The 18534-nt window shown below is 43.6% G+C and overlaps 1 protein-coding gene and 1 long non-coding RNA gene across 2 annotated transcripts in view; one reads left to right on the top strand and one right to left on the bottom strand.

Moving 5' to 3' along the window:
* LOC118965552 (uncharacterized) overlaps positions 1–18534 on the bottom strand; it is a 31344-nt gene that overhangs the window by 9940 nt on the left and 2870 nt on the right. The gene's annotated exons all lie outside the window — the stretch shown is intronic.
* On the top strand, positions 4164–17806 carry LOC110530566 (vang-like protein 2). Its single transcript, XM_021613756.3, has 8 exons — positions 4164–4688; positions 11157–11551; positions 11782–11905; positions 12166–12773; positions 12974–13107; positions 14670–14805; positions 15243–15489; positions 15727–17806. The coding sequence occupies exons 2-8, from the start codon at positions 11481–11483 to the stop codon at positions 15985–15987; spliced, it is 1581 nt and encodes a 526-aa protein (XP_021469431.3). The 5' UTR covers positions 4164–4688; positions 11157–11480; the 3' UTR covers positions 15988–17806.

The raw sequence follows: 18534 nt of genomic DNA, 5'->3' as shown, positions 1-18534 counted from the left end.
TGCAACAAGGCACTAAAGTAATACTGCAAAAAATGTGGCAAAGCAATTCACTTTTTGTCCTGAAAGCAAAGTGTTTGGGGCAAATCCAATACAGTACAGGAGTACCATTCTTCATATCTTCAGCATGGTGGTGGCTGCATCATGTTATGCGTATGCTTGTAATCGTTAAGGACTGGGTAGTTTTTTAGGATAAAAAAGAAAGAGAATGGAACTAAGCACAGACAAAATCCTAGAGGAAACCCTGGTTCAGTTTGCTTTCACCAGACACTGGGAGATTAATTCACCTTCCAGCAGGACAATAACCTAAATCACAAAGCCCAATCTACACTGGTGTTGCTTACCAAGACATTGAATGTTCCTGAGTGGCCAGGTTACAGTTTTGACTTAAATCTACTTGAAATTCTACGGCAATACCTGAAAATGGTTGTCTAGCAATGATCAACAACCAATTTGACAGAGCTTGAAGAATTTTGAAAAGAATAATGGGCAAATGTTGCACAATCCAGGTGTGGAAAACTCTTAGAGAGTTACCTAGAAAGCCTCACAGCTGTAATCGCTTCCAAAGGTCATTCAAACATGTATTGACCCAGGGGGTTGAATAGTAATCTAATCTAGGTATATTTGTTTGTTTTTTTACAGATGTTCAAATTTTTCCTCCACTTTGACATTACAGAGTATTCGGTGTTGATCGTTGACAAAAGAAATGACAATTACATCCATTTAATCTAATTTTGTAACACAGCAAAATGTGGAAAAAGTCAAAGGGTGTGAATATCTGAAGGCTTTGTATCTTTGATATTGGAGTTTAAGTCAGTGTTGCCAACTAATTTTCAGGGTAAGTTGCTAGAGGCAGGTTGATTTGTTGCTAAAAGTTGCATTGCGTGATAACGTAAAACTGCGTCATTACGTAGAATACACAATAACGTTACTCAAATTGACAGGCCATCTCACAAACTTTTCCAGATCGAGAGCATCCTGTCGGGCTGTATCACCGCCTGGTACAGCAACTGCTCCGCCCACAACCGTAAGGCTCTCCAGAGGGTAGTGAGGTTTGCACAACGAATCACCGGGGGCAAACTACCTGCCCTACAGGACACCTACACCACCCGATGTCACAGGAATTCCATAAAGATCATCAAGGACAACAACCACCCGAGCCACTGCCTGTTCACCCCGCTATCATCCAGAAGGCGAGGTCAGTACAGGTGCGTCAAAGCAGGGACCGAGAGTCTGTTAAAGACTGTTAAACAGCCACCACTAACATTGAGTGGCTGCTGCCATACATGTAAAAAATGTATCACTAGCCACTTTAAACAATGCCACTTAATATAATGTTTACATACCCTACATTACTAATCTCATATGTACAGTGCCTTGCGAAAGTATTCGGACCCCTTGAACTTTGCGACCTTTTGCCACATTTCAGGCTTCAAACATAAAGATATAAAACTGTATTTTTTTGTGAAGAATCAACAACAAGTGGGACACAATCATGAAGTGGAACGACATTTATTGGATATTTCGAACTTTTTTAACAAATCAAAAACTGAAAAATTGGGCGTGCAAAATTATTCAGCCCCCTTAAGTTAATACTTTGTAGCGCCACCTTTTGCTGCGATTACAGCTGTAAGTCGCTTGGGGTATGTCTATCAGTTTTGCACATCGAGAGACTGAAATTTTTTCCCATTCCTCCTTGCAAAACAGCTCGAGCTCAGTTAGGTTGGATGGAGAGCATTTGTGAACAGCTGTTTTCAGTTCTTTCCACAGATTCTCGATTGGATTCAGGTCTGGACTTTGACTTGGCCATTCTAACACCTGGATATGTTTATTTTTGAACCATTCCATTGTAGATTTTGCTTTATGTTTTGGATCATTGTCTTGTTGGAAGACAAATCTCCATCCCAGTCTCAGGTCTTTTGCAGACTCCGTCAGGTTTTCTTCCAGAATGGTCCTGTATTTGGCTCCATCCATCTTCCCATCAATTTTAACCATCTTCCCTGTCCCTGCTGAAGAAAAACAGGCCCAAACCATGATGCTGCCACCACCATGTTTGACAGTGGGGATGGTGTGTTCAGCTGTGTTGCTTTTACGCCAAACATAACGTTTTGTATTGTTGCCAAAAAGTTCAATTTTGGTTTCATCTGACCAGAGCACCTTCTTCCACATGTTTGGTATGTCTCCCAGGTGTCTTGTGGCAAACTTTAAACAACACTTTTTATGGATATCTTTAAGAAATGGCTTTCTTCTTGCCACTCTTCCATAAAGGCCAGATTTGTGCAATATACGACTGATTGTTGTCCTATGGACAGAGTCTCCCACCTCAGCTGTAGATCTCTGCAGTTCATCCAGAGTGATCATGGGCCTCTTGGCTGCATCTCTGATCAGTCTTCTCCTTGTATGAGCTGAAAGTTTAGAGGGACGGCCAGGTCTTGGTAGATTTGCAGTGGTCTGATACTCCTTCTATTTCAATATTATCGCTTGCACAGTGCTCCTTGGGATGTTTAAAGCTTGGGAAATCTTTTTGTATCCAAATCCGGCTTTAAACTTCTTCACAACAGTATCTCGGACCTGCCTGGTGTGTTCCTTGTTCTTCATGATGCTCTCTGCGCTTTTAACGGACCTCTGAGACTATCACAGTGCATGTGCATTTATACGGAGACTTGATTACACACAGGTGGATTGTATTTATCATCATTAGTCATTTAGGTCAACATTGGATCTTTCAGAGATCCTCACTGAACTTCTGGAGAGAGTTTGCTGCACTGAAAGTAAAGGGGCTGAATAATTTTGCACGCCCAATTTTTCAGTTTTTGATTTGTTAAAAAAGTTTGAAATATCCAATAAATGTCGTTCCACTTCATGATTGTGTCCCACTTGTTGCTGATTCTTCACAAAAAAATACAGTTTTATATCTTTATGTTTGAAGCCTGAAATGTGGCAAAAGGTCGCAAAGTTCAAGGGGGCCGAATACTTTCGCAAGGCACTGTATATACTGTACTTGATACCATCTACTGCATCTTGCCTATGCCATTCTGTACCATCACTCATTCATATATCTTTATGTACATATTCTTCATCCATTTACACTTGTGTGTATAAGGTAGCTGTTGTGAAATTGTTAGGTTAGATTACTCGTTGGTTATTACTGCATTGTCGGAACTAGAAGCACAAGCATTTCGCTACACTTGCATTAACATCTGCCAACCATGTGTATGTGGCAAATAAAATTTGATTTGATTTCCTAGCCTCGGAGCAGTGGGAAGTTGGGAGGAGGTGCTCTTATTCTCCATGGACTTTACAGTGTCCCAGAACTTTTTTGAGTTTGTACTACAGGAAGCAAATTTCTGTTTGATAAAGCTAGCCCTAGCTTTCCTAACTGCATGTGTATATTTGTACCTAACTTCCCTGAAAAGTTGCATATCACGGGGGCTATTCGATGCTAACGCAGAACACCACGGGATGTTTTTGTGCTGGTCAAGGGCAGACAGGTCTGGAGTGAACCAAGGACTATATCTATTCCTGGTTCTACATTTTTTGAATAGAGCATGCTTGTTTAAGATAGTGAGATAGGCACTTTTTAAAGAACAACCAGGCATCCTCTACTGACGGGATGAGGTCAATGTCATTCCAGGATACCCCGGCCAGGTCAATTAGAAAGGCCTGCTCGCAGAAGTGTTTTAGGGAGCGTTTGACAGTGATGAGGGGTGGTTGTTTGATCGCAGACCCATTACGGATGCAGGCAATAAGGCAGTGATCGCTGAGATCTTGATTGAAAACAGCAGAGGTGTATTTGGAGGGCGAGTTAGTTAGGATGACATCTATGAGGGTGCCCGTGTTTAAGGATTTGGGGTTGTACCTGGTAGGTTCATTGATAAATTGATCATTTGTGTGACAGAGAGAATAGTTTTTGTGTCATTTAGAGGGGAAATGCATATATTTTAGCATTTGAGTCACTTTTCAAAAGTTGCTAAAAGTTCCAAATACATTTTTAAAAGTAGCTAAATGTGTTGCTAGGTGCTGTTTGAAAAAAAAGTAGTCTGATAAAGCCAAGATAGTCTGAAAAGTTGCCAAATCTAGCAACAAAATTTCTAAATTGGCATCACTGTTTTTTTTTGTTTTTTTTTGCATCACTGGTTTTGGTACTAGTTCTAAGTAGGATGTTACATGGGGGGTCTGAAGTTGGCTACGTCATCAGCCTTGAGGTTCCACAAAAAAAAGGAGTGGAGGAGGGGCAATGAATCGGGGGCGGGCCCCAGGGTACTACTGTTGAGGGGGGGGGGGGGAATGAGGAACGTGAGAAAATACCTGAATTAATATTTTGGGACATCTAAGCAGTTTTTCAGTGTGGATAGGTATAGAGAACAATGTTTGGACATCATTGACCATTGAAGTACAGGGGAAGACAAAATAAATAGGCGCTAGAGTCTCATGTTTCCGAAACAATAAGTATCTTATCGCTCGAGACCGCAGTTGCATGGAAGTTTAGAGAGGACCCCTGATCGGGCCTATTGTTATTTTCACCCTGGACACGTATCTACGGTATCTAACCAGATATCGGACGGTTCGTAGGGCTGAGTCCTGAGTCCCCAACAATTTGGGAGGAAGTAGCCTACCCTCATCGCGACGGCATGGAAACTAGACTCGGAGAGGATACATGGGTTCCAGCTTCGTGAGAATTTTCGCCGAAGGTTGGTGTTTATTTCAATGTGCATGATCCATTCATTCAGGGTTTTTTCTTTCGAAAAGAGGGTGAAAAGATTCGCCGACTGGAAATGTCAGTCTCGCCCCATTGTTTGCCCTAACCCTCATAATGGACGATGCTGATGTTGCATACAATTAGCATTTATAACTTGTTTTTCGTAGGTGAATCTTCGATTAACATATTTTGTTTGCTAGTTTATTGCTCATGTAGTAACAGGTTATTGTTTCATTCAGTCCTTTGTGGTTGTGATGTTTAATTATTAATAGACCTTCATGTTGGTCCCTGTTCCAAACAGGCTGGGCACGAAATGAGGCTGATGCATGCCAGTATGTTACGAATATAACTTGCTACAGTGTATCTGATTCAGCTGGTGGTTAAAGTACATGTTCTTAACATTGTTACAACATTGTAGCAAGGATTGCCCCCATTGTAACAAGATTGTAACATTGTAAAAAGGACTGTAGCTAGGCATGTAATAAATGTATTCTGCCGTCTAGAGATTAAAGTGAAACAGTATGTATGTAGACTACTGCAGCAGCTCAAATGCTGGTGCTTGTTTTACTTTCCGATCAAAGTAAACTACAAAAACTGGGCAGCAAGTAGCCTAGTGGTTAAGAGCTTTGGACCGGTTACCGAAAGGTCGCTGGTTCGAATCCCCGAACACACTAGGTGAAAATAATCTATATGTGTCCTTAAGTAAAGCTCTTAACCCTATTTGCTCATGTAAGTCAGAGTGTCTGCTAAATTACTAAAATGTACACAATTACAATGTTTTCAGTTGAAAGTTAGGTTAAAGTTAACTTTTGTGTTACACATAATGAAATCAAAATGGTCTTGTAAAATTATCAGAAGCTAATGAAAGTACAACAAATAACCAACTTTGCCACTGCAATCATCCAAAATATATAAACAAACAGCTGGCTACAATATTATTATTTTGTTAATTTTATGCCTACCTTTATCATGTAGTAATTGGCCACTAGCTTTTGCTTGGGCTACTGTAGAGTTCCCAATGCCCAGGCTATTGTCCCAGCTGCCGTGGCTCTCAAAATAAACAGGCCAACAAGTCATAGGCCTATAGATGAGGCGAAGTCAATGGTGACAGAGGCAAGACTTGGGACAGTGGTAACCTCTAACCCATGCATGGGCTTGAATATGGCTTATGGGCACAGCACAGTTTGTGTTTGGTAAATTGTCTTGCCCCTCTTCTATCAATCATAACAAGACTGCACTGTCCAGTCCATAATCTATTGATTTGGCCACACCCTATCTTCCACATTGTATTCTACACACACCAGCTCCACTTCATATCACATGGGCAGATTGGGCACAAAGGTTGAGAGTGCACAGTTGTCTGTTTTCCAGTGGGTTTTCTGGTGTTTTTGCAGCTAGCAGTAGGTGGGTGGGGTTTGAAATGGTGTGTGTGTGGCCCTCTCTCATACACTCTCTATCAATACCACTGGTGCTGGGCTTTGTACATTTATTTTCACAGTTGCCGTTTTTTCCTTCATATTACTCTGACATGAAGTAACATACCGCGTTGACACTGATCATTACTCTGACATGAAGTAACATACCGCGTTGACACTGATCATTATTCTGACATGAAGTAACATACCGCGCTGACACTGTGATCATTACTCTGACATGAAGTAACATACCGTGTTGACACTGTGATCATTACTCTGACATGAAGTAACATACCGCGTTGACACTGTGATCATTACTCTGACATGAAGTAACATACCGCGTTGACACTGTGATCATTACTCTGACATGAAGTAACATACCGCGTTGACACTGATCATTACTCTGACATGAAGTAACATACCGTGTTGACACTGATCATTACTCTGACATGAAGTAACATACCGTGTTGACACTGTGATCATTACTCTGACATGAAGTAACATACCGTGTTGACACTGATCATTACTCTGACATGAAGTAACATACCGCGTTGACACTGATCATTACTCTGACATGAAGTAACATACCGCGTTGACACTATGATCATTACTCTGACATGAAGTAACATACCGCGTTGACACTGTGATCATTACTCTGACATGAAGTAACATACCGCGTTGACACTGATAATTACTCTGACATGAAGTAACATACCGCGTTGACACTGATAATTACTCTGACATGAAGTAACATACCGCGTTGACACTATGATCATTACTCTGACATGAAGTAACATACCGCGTTGACACTATGATCATTACTCTGACATGAAGTAACATACCGCGTTGACACTGATCATTACTCTGACATGAAGTAACATACCGCGTTGACACTGATCATTACTCTGACATGAAGTAACATACCGCGTTGACACTGATCATTACTCTGACATGAAGTAACATACCGCGTTGACACTGATCATTACTCTGACATGAAGTAACATACCGCGTTGACACTATGATCATTACTCTGACATGAAGTAACATACCGCGTTGACACTGTGATCATTACTCTGACATGAAGTAACATACCGCATTGACACTGTGATCATTACTCTGACATGAAGTAACATACCACGTTCACACTGATCATTACTCTGACATGAAGTAACACACCGCGTTGACACCGATCATTACTCTGACATGAAGTAACATACCGCTATGACACTGATCATTAGTCTGACATGAAGTAACATACCGCGTTGACACTGTGATCATTACTCTGACATGAAGTAACATACCGCGTTGACACTGATCATTACTCTGACATGAAGTAACATACCGTGTTGACACTATGATCATTACTCTGACATGAAGTAACATACCGCGTTGACACTGATCATTACTCTGACATGAAGTAACATACCGTGTTGACACTGTGATCATTACTCTGACATGAAGTAACATACCGCGTTGACACTGTGATCATTACTCTGACATGAAGTAACATACCACGTTCACACTGATCATTACTCTGACATGAAGTAACATACCGCGTTGACACTGATCATTACTCTGACATGAAGTAACATACCGCGTTGACACTGATCATTACTCTGACATGAAGTAACATACCGCGTTGACACTGATCATTACTCTGACATGAAGTAACATACCGCGTTGACACTGTGATCATTACTCTGACATGAAGTAACATACCGTGTTGACACTGTGATCATTACTCTGACATGAAGTAACATACCGTGTTGACACTGATCATTACTCTGACATGAAGTAACATACCGCGTTGACACTGTGATCATTACTCTGACATGAAGTAACATACCGCGTTGACACTGATCATTACTCTGACATGAATTAACATACCGCGTTGACACTATGATCATTACTCTGACATGAAGTAACATACCACGTTGACACTGTGATCATTACTCTGACATGAAGTAACATACCGCTTTGACACTGATCATTACTCTGACATGAAGTAACATACCGCTTTGACACTATGATCATTACTCTGACATGAAGTAACATACCGGGTTGACACTGTGATCATTACTCTGACATGAAGTAACATACCGCTTTGACACTATGATCATTACTCTGACATGAAGTAACATACCGCGTTGACACTATCATCATTACTCTGACATGAAGTAACATACCGTGTTGACACTATGATCATTACTCTGACATGAAGTAACATACCGCGTTGACACTGTGATCATTACTCTGACATGAAGTAACATACCGCTTTGACACTATGATCATTACTCTGACATGAAGTAACATACCGTGTTGACACTGATCATTACTCTGACATGAAGTAACATACCGCGTTGACACTGATCATTACTCTGACATGAAGTAACATACCGCGTTGACACTATGATCATTACTCTGACATGAAGTAACATACCGTGTTGACACTATGATCATTACTCTGACATGAAGTAACATACCGTGTTGACACTATGATCATTGTTTCTGTTTGGACTTTGCCACTCCCTCAAGCAGTTGGTGAAAGTTTGGATTTGATTTAATAAAAATGGTTTTGAAGGGTCTCTCTGTGTGGGCATGTAGTTAGGTGTATATCACCTCCCCTGCTTATATTCACCAAGCGCCATTAAAAGATTAAGCTTTGTGAGAGCGGAAGGAGATGGTGGTGTCATTTGTCAGGCATGTGTGCTGTTATGGTAGTCTAGGTAATGGTGTAGGATCATGTGAAGAGAGAGATGTACTCAGAGAAGGCAAGGCATCTATGATACTCACTATGAAGCAGCGAGACGTGCATAGTAGTAATACACTGTCAGGAAAGCCCTTGTCTGACTGGATCATCATCTTTTTAAAATAAAGGTTAAATATAAAATTAATATTTTAAGAGACTAAGGTTCAATGAGACTACCTATTAAAATAAATAAATATGGGCCTCCCGAGTGGTGCAGTTGTCTAAGGCACTGCATCGCGGTTCTTGAGGCGTCACTACAGACCCGGGTTAGATCCCGGGCTGTGTCACAACCGGCCTTGACCGGGAGTCCAATAGGGTGTCGCACAATTGGCCCAGTATCGTCCGGGTTAGGGGAGGGTTTGTCTGGGGGGGCTTTACTTGGCTCATCGCGCTCTAGCGACTCCTTGTGGCGGGCCGGGCGCCTGCGTGCAGCTGGCTTCCAGGTTTAGTGGGCGGGTGTTAGTTCCACGGTTTGGCGAGTCATGTTTCAGATAGACATGTTTCAGCGAGCCCCTTGGAGAGTTGCAGCATTGAGACAAGATTGTAATTGAAATTGGGAGGAAAATAATAAAAACAATTTTTGTGTGTATATATCTATATATAATACGACTACAAGGCCAGATTAGGCTGCTAAAAGTGAATTGGGTTGATTTGGTACTGGGCTTGCTTGTGTAAGGATTTTCTACAAGCACAGGCAGGTGAATCTGACAGCTTTCTATGTTTGTTTAGATTGCTACGGTATGGTTGGCCTCAGCCAAGTATTTAGAGAGTTGGGCCATTTTTTTTTATTTTTTTTTATATTGTTGCAATTCTAGACATTCAGTTATACCATTATTTAAATATTCCACATGTTATGTTAACAAGGCGCTAACATGGCTGCCACAGAATGTTGGAGTGTCATGTTAATGCATCATAATGCAGAAACCTCAATGGCCCAACTCTCTGATCACGTGGCTCTGGTTAGCCTTTATGACATGATGATGTGGTTGAGTGAGGTTGGCGTTAGTCACGTGAGGAGTCACCCCCACCACCCGCACAGTTAATTAACTGGGTCACAAGACACACAGGGTTGAATAGGGAAAGGAAACTCTATCTAGGCCTATACATCTCTCCAGCAGACCACACCTTGATGGATCAGGTGTTCATCATATCCCCAGTATCAAGCAGACAGCCTGGTCTGTCCTTGGGGGATCAAGTCCAGATCACGGGAATACTAACAGCAAGCTGGGATGAGCATGTCTTCTCCCTGCCCCTCACTATGTAGTGTAGCCTACCTTGTCTCGAATTTCAGGAGTGTGCCTATACATTAAGCATACATTTTTCCCCACATCCTTTACACAGCACCTCCATAGAGACTGATTAATAGATTGTGTTTCTTTTCAGCATGCGATGGTAGCTGAAGTTCAGCACATGCTCTGGGGCTCATATGTTTTTATTGGTGTGTACAAAGGCTGTGTTTATTAGCATAAACAGTGGGGCACTCTACTAAGATGAGGTTTATGTCAACTTGTGCAAGCAGACACACACATACTTTTACATTTTTTATGGAAGGAGGGAACTTGAGAATATAATGTTATTTTGGTGGAGTTGTTTAATTGAATGCCTTGCAAGGCTATGACTTACAATCGCCCCACATGTGACAAATCAAGCTCTCCAATTAACATCAAGCTCTCCAATTAACATAGTGCCCATATCAATTAAGCATGTGACAAGACAGTCACACAAACACTTGTATTTATTTGGCATTTTCCTCAGGGTACGAGAGGGTCAGGTCAGGTTCCCATGGAAACTGTCAACCTCAAATCCCCTCCAGCTGAACACCCTCTTTCATCACCATGGCAGCGGAGAGGCCCTGTTACCCAGGGGACCAAGGGAGACCAAGAGGGAATGTGAGATGGGGAAAGAGGGAGAGGTCAAATAAGTTTGTGAAAACACAGTAATCCAATGTGGCTGCCATTGTATCGGATCTGTAGGCTTTCCAGAACCTCATCTCACTGCAGTCTTATGGCCTGTAGAACTACGCTCACGTGAGGACCAACCTTCCCTGAGATCTGAAGGCTTATCTTTACCCCTAGAGCTAACATATTTTAGCTCAATTGGCTAACGTCGTCTTGAGTTGCACAGACAGTTGGGGTCAAATACCAAGAAACTGGTTGGTTTTAAACACCACAGCTTAGGGATAGGAGTTGGTTTTAAACACCACAGCTTAGGGATAGGAGTTGGTTTTAAACACCACAGCTTAGGGATAGGAGTTGGTTTTTGTCACTAATTCTACCCCTTTTCTCCTCTATTTCAGGACCTGTCCACTTCAACACCCGCATCCTATACTCCCAACCATCATATATTTTTACCCCCCCCTGTCTAGTCTAGCTTTTCTTCTCCTTCCCTCCTTTCTCTAGTCCATCGTTTCCCTGATTCCCTCTATCTGGTGGGCTCTTCTACCTCTCCCTGTCCTCCGGCCTCCAAAATAGATTCCTTCAGGAGTAAGGTTGACCTGCTGAAGCTGCCTCTGGCCCTGTCCACCAAGTCCATCTCTGAGCGCAAGAGCCAGCTGGGCGGAGCCAGGGAACAAGCCACGGGGGGAGGAGGGGCCCACAAACCCTGCCCACCGACCCGCGACATGGACAACGAGTCACAGTACTCGGGCTACTCCTACAAGTCGTCCCACTCCCGCAGCTCCCGCAAGCACAGGTACCAGAAGGGTGGTCACAAATGCCCCAAAAACACACAAGCGTGCACGCACACTGTAAACACTGAGATCAAAGGCATGTGTGTAATACACATCGATCAAATAGTCAATGGGCACATTGATGGGCAACCACACGCACAGATCACACATGTACCCCCAGGCTTCGGTCACACAATGACATGGGCTTAACACGCTGACATAATTGTGTGGTTGCCCTGTTTCTGTGCTCCAGGGATCGGAGGGACAGGCATCGCTCCAAGAGCAGAGACGGCAGCAGCCGTGGAGACAAGTCTGTGACCGTCCATGCCCCTGGGGAGCCACTGCTAGATGCAGAATCCACCCGCGGAGATGACCGGGTCAGAATCACAACCTACTCTCCAACCCCTCTACATCTCAAAATCCTTATCTCATAATAGGGCCAGAGGTTTTCCTGACCATGTGACCTAAGCAGGAAAAACTCAGATCATGTTATGTGGTCAGAATAACCTCAGGGCCCCAGTCATCTTCCCTACCCATCCAAATCTCAACATCTCTATCCTCTCATATCTCTTTAAAGCCCCCTTTCCAATCTCTCCTGTACGTTTACATTATCTCCTGTCTCTGTTCCTCTCTGTAGGATGACAACTGGGGTGAGACCACCACTGTGGTCACAGGCACATCAGAACACAGCGTTTCCAACGAGGACCTGACACGCGTCTCCAAGGAGCTGGAGGAATCGTCTCCTCTGGAATGCAAGCGCTTCCTGGGGCCTGTGCTGGGCGGCTGCCTGGGCCTGTTCGCCCTGTTCACCCCCCTGGCCTTCCTGGTCCTTCCCCAGCTGCTGTGGCGTGAGGCCCTGGAGCCCTGCGGCACGCCCTGCGAGGGTCTATACGTCTCTCTGGCCTTCAAGCTCCTGGTGCTCCTCATCTCCTCCTGGGCGCTGTTCCTGCGCCCTCCGCGCGCCACCCTGCCCCGCTTCTTCGTCTTCCGCTGCCTGCTCATGGTGCTGGTGTTCCTGTTCGTGGCGTCCTACTGGCTGTTCTACGGCGTGCGCGTGCTGGAGCCCCGGGAAAGGGACTATAGAGGCATCGTGGAGTATGCGGCGTCGCTGGTGGACGCGCTGCTCTTCATCCAGTACCTGGCCCTGGTGCTACTGGAGGTCAGACACCTGCAGCCTGCCTTCTGCCTCAAGGTGGTGCGCACCACAGACGGGGCTAGCCGCTTCTACAACGTGGGACACCTCAGGTCAGTCTGTGCTGTCTGTGTGTGACTGTAGTGTGTCAGGATGAGGATGATCATTACTGACACAATGATAAAGATTATGATGATGATGGATCTCACAATGATGATGGTCCATCCTGTCATGGTTTTACACAGGGCAATTATGTACATTATAGCTGTTTCTGCATGCTCAATGTGATGCTGATGGTGTCTGTGTGTTCCAGTGTCCAGAGGGCAGCAGTGTGGGTTCTGGATCAGTACTACAGGGACTTCCCTGTCTACAACCCTGCCCTGCTCAACCTGCCCAAGTCTATCCTCTCCAAGAAGATGTCTGGATTCAAAGTCTACTCTCTGGATGGTAAATAGCACTGTATACTACTTACTTTCTCTACCTCATCCCTCTATCCATCCATTCATCCACCAACTAACCAACCCCTACCTCACTCCATTCATCCACCAACTAACCAACCCCTACCTCACTCCATTCATCCACCAACTAACCAACCCCTACCTCACTCCATTCATCCACCAACTAACCAACCCCAACCTCACTCCTTTGATCCACCAACTAACCAACCCCTACCTCACTCCATTCATCCACCAACTAACCAACCCCAACCTCACTCCATTCATCCACCAACTAACCAACCCCAACCTCACTCCATTCATCCATCCACTGACTGATGTACAGTGGGGCAAAAAAGTACTTAGTCAGCCACCAATTGTGCAAGTTCTCCCACTTAAAAAGATGAGAGGCCTGTAACCTCAAACAGTCACACTCCAAACTCCACTATGGCCAAGACCAAAGAGCTGTCAAAGGACACCAGAAACAAATTGTAGACCTGCATCAGGCTGGGAAGACTGAATCTGCAATAGGTAAGCAGCTTGGTTTGAAGAAATCAACTGTGGGAGCAATTATTAGGAAATGGAAGCCATACAAGACCACTGATAATCTCTCTCGATCTGGGGCTCCACGCAAGATCTCACCCCGTGGGGTCAAAATGATCACAAGAACTGTGAGCAAAAATCCCAGAACCACATGGGGGGACCTAGTGAATGACCTGCAGAGAGCTGGGACCAAAGTAACAAAGCCTACCATCAGTAACACACTACGCCGCCAGGGACTCAAATTCTGTTATATTTTGGTAAAAACTCAACTCGTTGTGTTTGGAGGACAAATAATGCTGAGTTGCATCCAAAGAACACCATACCTACTGTGAAGCATGGGGGTGGAAACATCATGATTTGGGGCAGTTTTTCTGCAAAGGGACCAGGACGACTGATCCGTGTAAAGGAAAGAATGAATGGCGCCATGTATCGTGAGATTTTGAGTGAAAACCTCCTTCCATCAGCAAGGGCATTGAAGATGAAACGTGGCTGGGTCTTTCAGCATGACAATGATCCCAAACACACCGCCCGGGCAACGAAGGAGTGGCTTCGTAAGAAGCATTTCAAGGTCCTGGAGTGGCCTAGCCAGTCTCCAGATCTCAACCCCATAGAAAATCTTTGGAGGGAGTTGAAAGTCCGTGTTGCCCAGCAACAGCCCCAAAACATCACTGCTCTAGAAGAGATCTGCATGGAGGCATGGGCCAAAATACCAGCAACAGTGTGTGAAAACCTTGTGAAGACTTACAGAAAACGTTTGACCTCTGTCATTGCCAACAAAGGTTATATAACAAAGTATTGAGATAAATCTTTGTTATTGACCAAATACTTATTTTCCACCATAATTTGCAAATAAATTCATTAAAAATCCTACAATGTGATTTTCTGGATTTGTTTTTCTGATTTTGTCTGTCATAGTTGAAGTGTACCTATGATGAAAATTACAGGCCTCTGATCTTTTTAAGTGGGAGAACTTGCACAATTGGTGGCTGACTAAATACTTTTTTGCCCCACTGTATATGTCTTGATCCACAGAGAACAGCACCAATAACACCAACAGTCAGTCCCGGGCCATGATTGCTGCTGCAGCCCGCAGGAGAGACAACTCTCACAGTGAGTATTACTACGAGGAGGCCGAGCTGGACCGCAGGTGCCGCAAGCGGAAGGCCAGGTAAGGGGGACAACATCCTGTTTCCGATACATTTCTATTAATGTTAATGTTTATGTTCAGTGAATTTTGTTATGAACGTTGCTAGAGAATGACCAGTCCCTTTCATAGTGTATTTCAGGCACACATGATGACTGATGACACTATCCATTAAGCTCTCCTGTATCATGATTTTTTTTTTAAATTATAATAATAATAAAATATTGAACCTTTATTTAACTAGGCAAGTCCATTAAGAACAAATTATTATTTACAATGACGGCCTACCCCGGCCAAACTCGGATGACACTGGGCCAATTGTGCGCCGCCCTATGAGATTCCCAATCACGGGCGGGTGTGATGCAGCCTGGATTCGAACCAGGGACTGCAGTGCCTTAGACCGCTGCACCACTCGGGAGCATGATGATGGTGATCATAATGATGATTGTTGTGGTGTCCAGGCTGGTAGTGGCAGTGGAAGAGGCCTTCACCCACATCAAGCGTCTCCAGGATGATGACCCCGCAGCATCGTCCCCCAAACACCCACGTGAGGTGATGGACCCCCGGGAGGCGGCTCAGGCCATCTTCGCCCCCATGGCCAGAGCCATGCAGAAGTACCTGAGGACCACGCGCCAGCAGCCCTACCACAGCATGGAGAGCATCCTCACACACCTGCAGTTCTGTATCACTCACAACATGACTCCCAAAGTGAGAAACAACGTATCACGTTCACTTGTCTATAATGTATAACCTGCAAAGAGAAGGGATACATTGTGTCACTTCCTGGGTATAATGTTACAACAGCTTTTGGGATAAATAGCATGCATTTGATCAGATCTACAATTCAAACAGTCACTTGTGTTTAACTACTCATCTACTCTGTACCCATTCACAGGTCTTCCTCACTAAGGTTGATTTTGAAAGGCTGTATTTTTGTCTTTTCAGGCTTTCCTAGAGCGTTACCTCAGCCCGGGCCCTACCTTGCAGTACCAGCGCGAGAACGGCAGGGGGCGCCATTGGACTCTAGTGAGCGAGGAGCCGGTGACCTCTGCCCTGCGTCACGGTCTGGTCTTCTCCCTGCGCCGCCTTGACTTCTCCCTGGTCGTCACGGTGCAGCCCCTCCCCTTCCTGCATATTGGTGAGGAGTTTATCGACCCCAAGAGCCACAAGTTTGTGATGAGGCTACAGTCGGAGACCTCTGTGTAGAGGGGGTCAGTGGAGGCCCCTCATCCTATTGGGATACGCAGGGTGCTAGATCATGTAATCTCATATTGAACCGTTGTCATGGATGTTAACAGAATGTGATGAAGCTACAATCTTCCATAGAAAGAAGATGGATGCCTTGACCATGTCTTTATGATACACTGTAAAATTCCCTTGTTTTTCCAAAGGGAGCATTGGCCTACATTTATTCTCATGAATAACAGCAATTTTTTCTACTTTGACTGTAACCACTGGAATACATCACTGTGTAGTAGACTCGTCACTTAAAGATCACTATCTGACTGCCAGAGGGTCATGGCTAGAATGGATACAGCTTTTGTCAAATTAACATCAAAAGTTGCATTTTAGCTAACCCTTAACCTAATTATCTTAACCTGGTACATTAATTATCCTAACCTGCTACGAAAAGTCAACCTAACGTTAATTTCACAAAAGCTGGATCCCTTCTAGCCATGACCCCGTTAGAGGGGCTCTGTCATGTCTTACAAAATGACCAATCAGAGTACAACTCTCAAAGGTGGCAGGCAGGCTGACGGTTAAAAGCGTTGGGCCTGTAACCAAAAGGTTGCTGGTTCGAATCCCGAGCCGACCAGCTGGGAGATCTGTGCCCTTGAGCAAGGCACTTTACCATAACTGCTCCTGTAAGTCACTCTGGATAAGAGTGTCTGCTAAATGACTAAAATATAAGTCAGCTGACTGCAAAGTTGGTATACTGCTTCTACTCATTGCCAGTGTGTTGTGCTTGAAGTGATGACTAGGCCTGTTTTATATAGGGTGTGACTTTTTTATATTACTGAATGTATACGTATTGAGTTAAGGTTTTTCTTCTTGCCTGTAGGCCAACTGTCTTCATCTGTTTGGGAAGGAACTACATTCCTGAGCTTGTTGTACCTGAGACTGTATGTTGTAAGGAGTCATATATTCTGTGTATATGTGGCTCTCATTTCATTTTATGCTTGCCTTTTTACACACGTTATCATGATTTTGGTAACATTGAATGAGGAAATCTGAGAATACATCCCTGCCTTGGGACAGCTTTCTCAGACAGACTGTCCTGAATAACCTGTAGTTCAATTAAGCTTTTTTGAACGGACTCCTCTTGTCTTTACCCTGTGTCCACTGTCCTCCATCCATCTCCCTCTGACCAGGAACATGTGATTGTATCCTCACTGCAAGTCCTCTGCAGTTGTAGCAAATCACCAGATTGTGCCACATATTAAAACGAGCACAGTATGATTGCGGCATCCAACAGCCTTACCCATGTGTGAACTACAAAACGCTTTCCGGTCATCTCTGGCAAAGAACCACTTCTCTGACCACTAAACTTCTCGGTTCTAACCAAGACATACTGTAACTGGCAGCCTGGTGTTGAGACTTGAACTGCTCCAAACTGTTGTCTACCTTCTTTTGGACAACTGAGCCACTATGATTGCCAGTCATTTTAATTCAAGCAGAAATGCCCTTCATTTCTGTGAGAACAACCAATGAAACAAAGTTCAGAACTAGTTGACATAACTGACGAGAACATCTGGATGACAGAACGCAAATGGTTGTTCCAGTTTTTTATGGATTCTAGAATTTAGGGTTTAGGTACATTTTATATGATGAGCTTGTTTGTTTCTTTTTTTTTTTAAAGATGCCTAAGTTATAATGCAATTCAATAAAAATTAAACATTTACTTTTGGAAAAGAGGACAGCTTGTACACGTGTACATTTGACTTGCATTGTTTATTTTATTAATAATAGTAGCTTGTATAGTGTGCTAGATGTTTTTGACATTATTAAACCATTTTCCTGTGCACCCGTTCTCTCTCTCTCACTCCTTTTTCTCACACACACCCGAGTTGTGATTGTGTGAAGCCCTGTCTGTCATTTTCCTAGCCTCATATTACTAGACTGATTACTGCTGAAATCTGTGTAGTGGAACAGAATGTAATCTTGGGAGAGTTCCAGATAGTTGTAAGAGGTTATCATTATCCTGCCCTGTTAGCAAAAAGAGTATGGTAAGCCTACTGATTAGAAGATGATTAAAGACTTAATGGAATATGTGAGGTCTTTAAACAAGGAACAATCTACAGTATATCTAATCCCTGATCTCAGGGCTCCTTCATAATTCAGAGAAGGATAAAAAATAATTCAGATTGAGTTTAAACTTCCCTTTCTTACCTAAAACATTTTTTTTCCTGATCAGTTCCATTGTATTTTTTGTGTGTGCACAGTACCTCATTATTCAATTTAATATAGCTCTTAAGCTAAAGCTACTTCAAACTGCACATTGGCAGTTTGAAGTGACTCATCCTATTATTTGGCATTTCTGATTTGAATCTGTTAAATTTCCTGTGGTCTGAACAGTCAAAAAGAACATGGAATAGGAATTTCCAGAGACAAATCTGATACAGTTTCAACTGAACTGCCTGCGGCTATGGAACCTTGACCTGTTCACCGGATGTGCTACCTTGTCCTGGACCTGCTGTTTTCGACTCTCTACCGCACCTGCTGTCTTGAACTCTGAATGCTCGGCTATGAAAA

Source organism: Oncorhynchus mykiss, chromosome 8 (genome assembly GCF_057628025.1).
Source record: "Oncorhynchus mykiss isolate SJ-2025 chromosome 8, ASM5762802v1, whole genome shotgun sequence".
NCBI classification, from domain to species: domain Eukaryota; kingdom Metazoa; phylum Chordata; class Actinopteri; order Salmoniformes; family Salmonidae; genus Oncorhynchus; species Oncorhynchus mykiss.
Note: the sequence above shows the minus strand (reverse complement) of the source record. Positions and strands in the feature narration are given on the sequence as shown.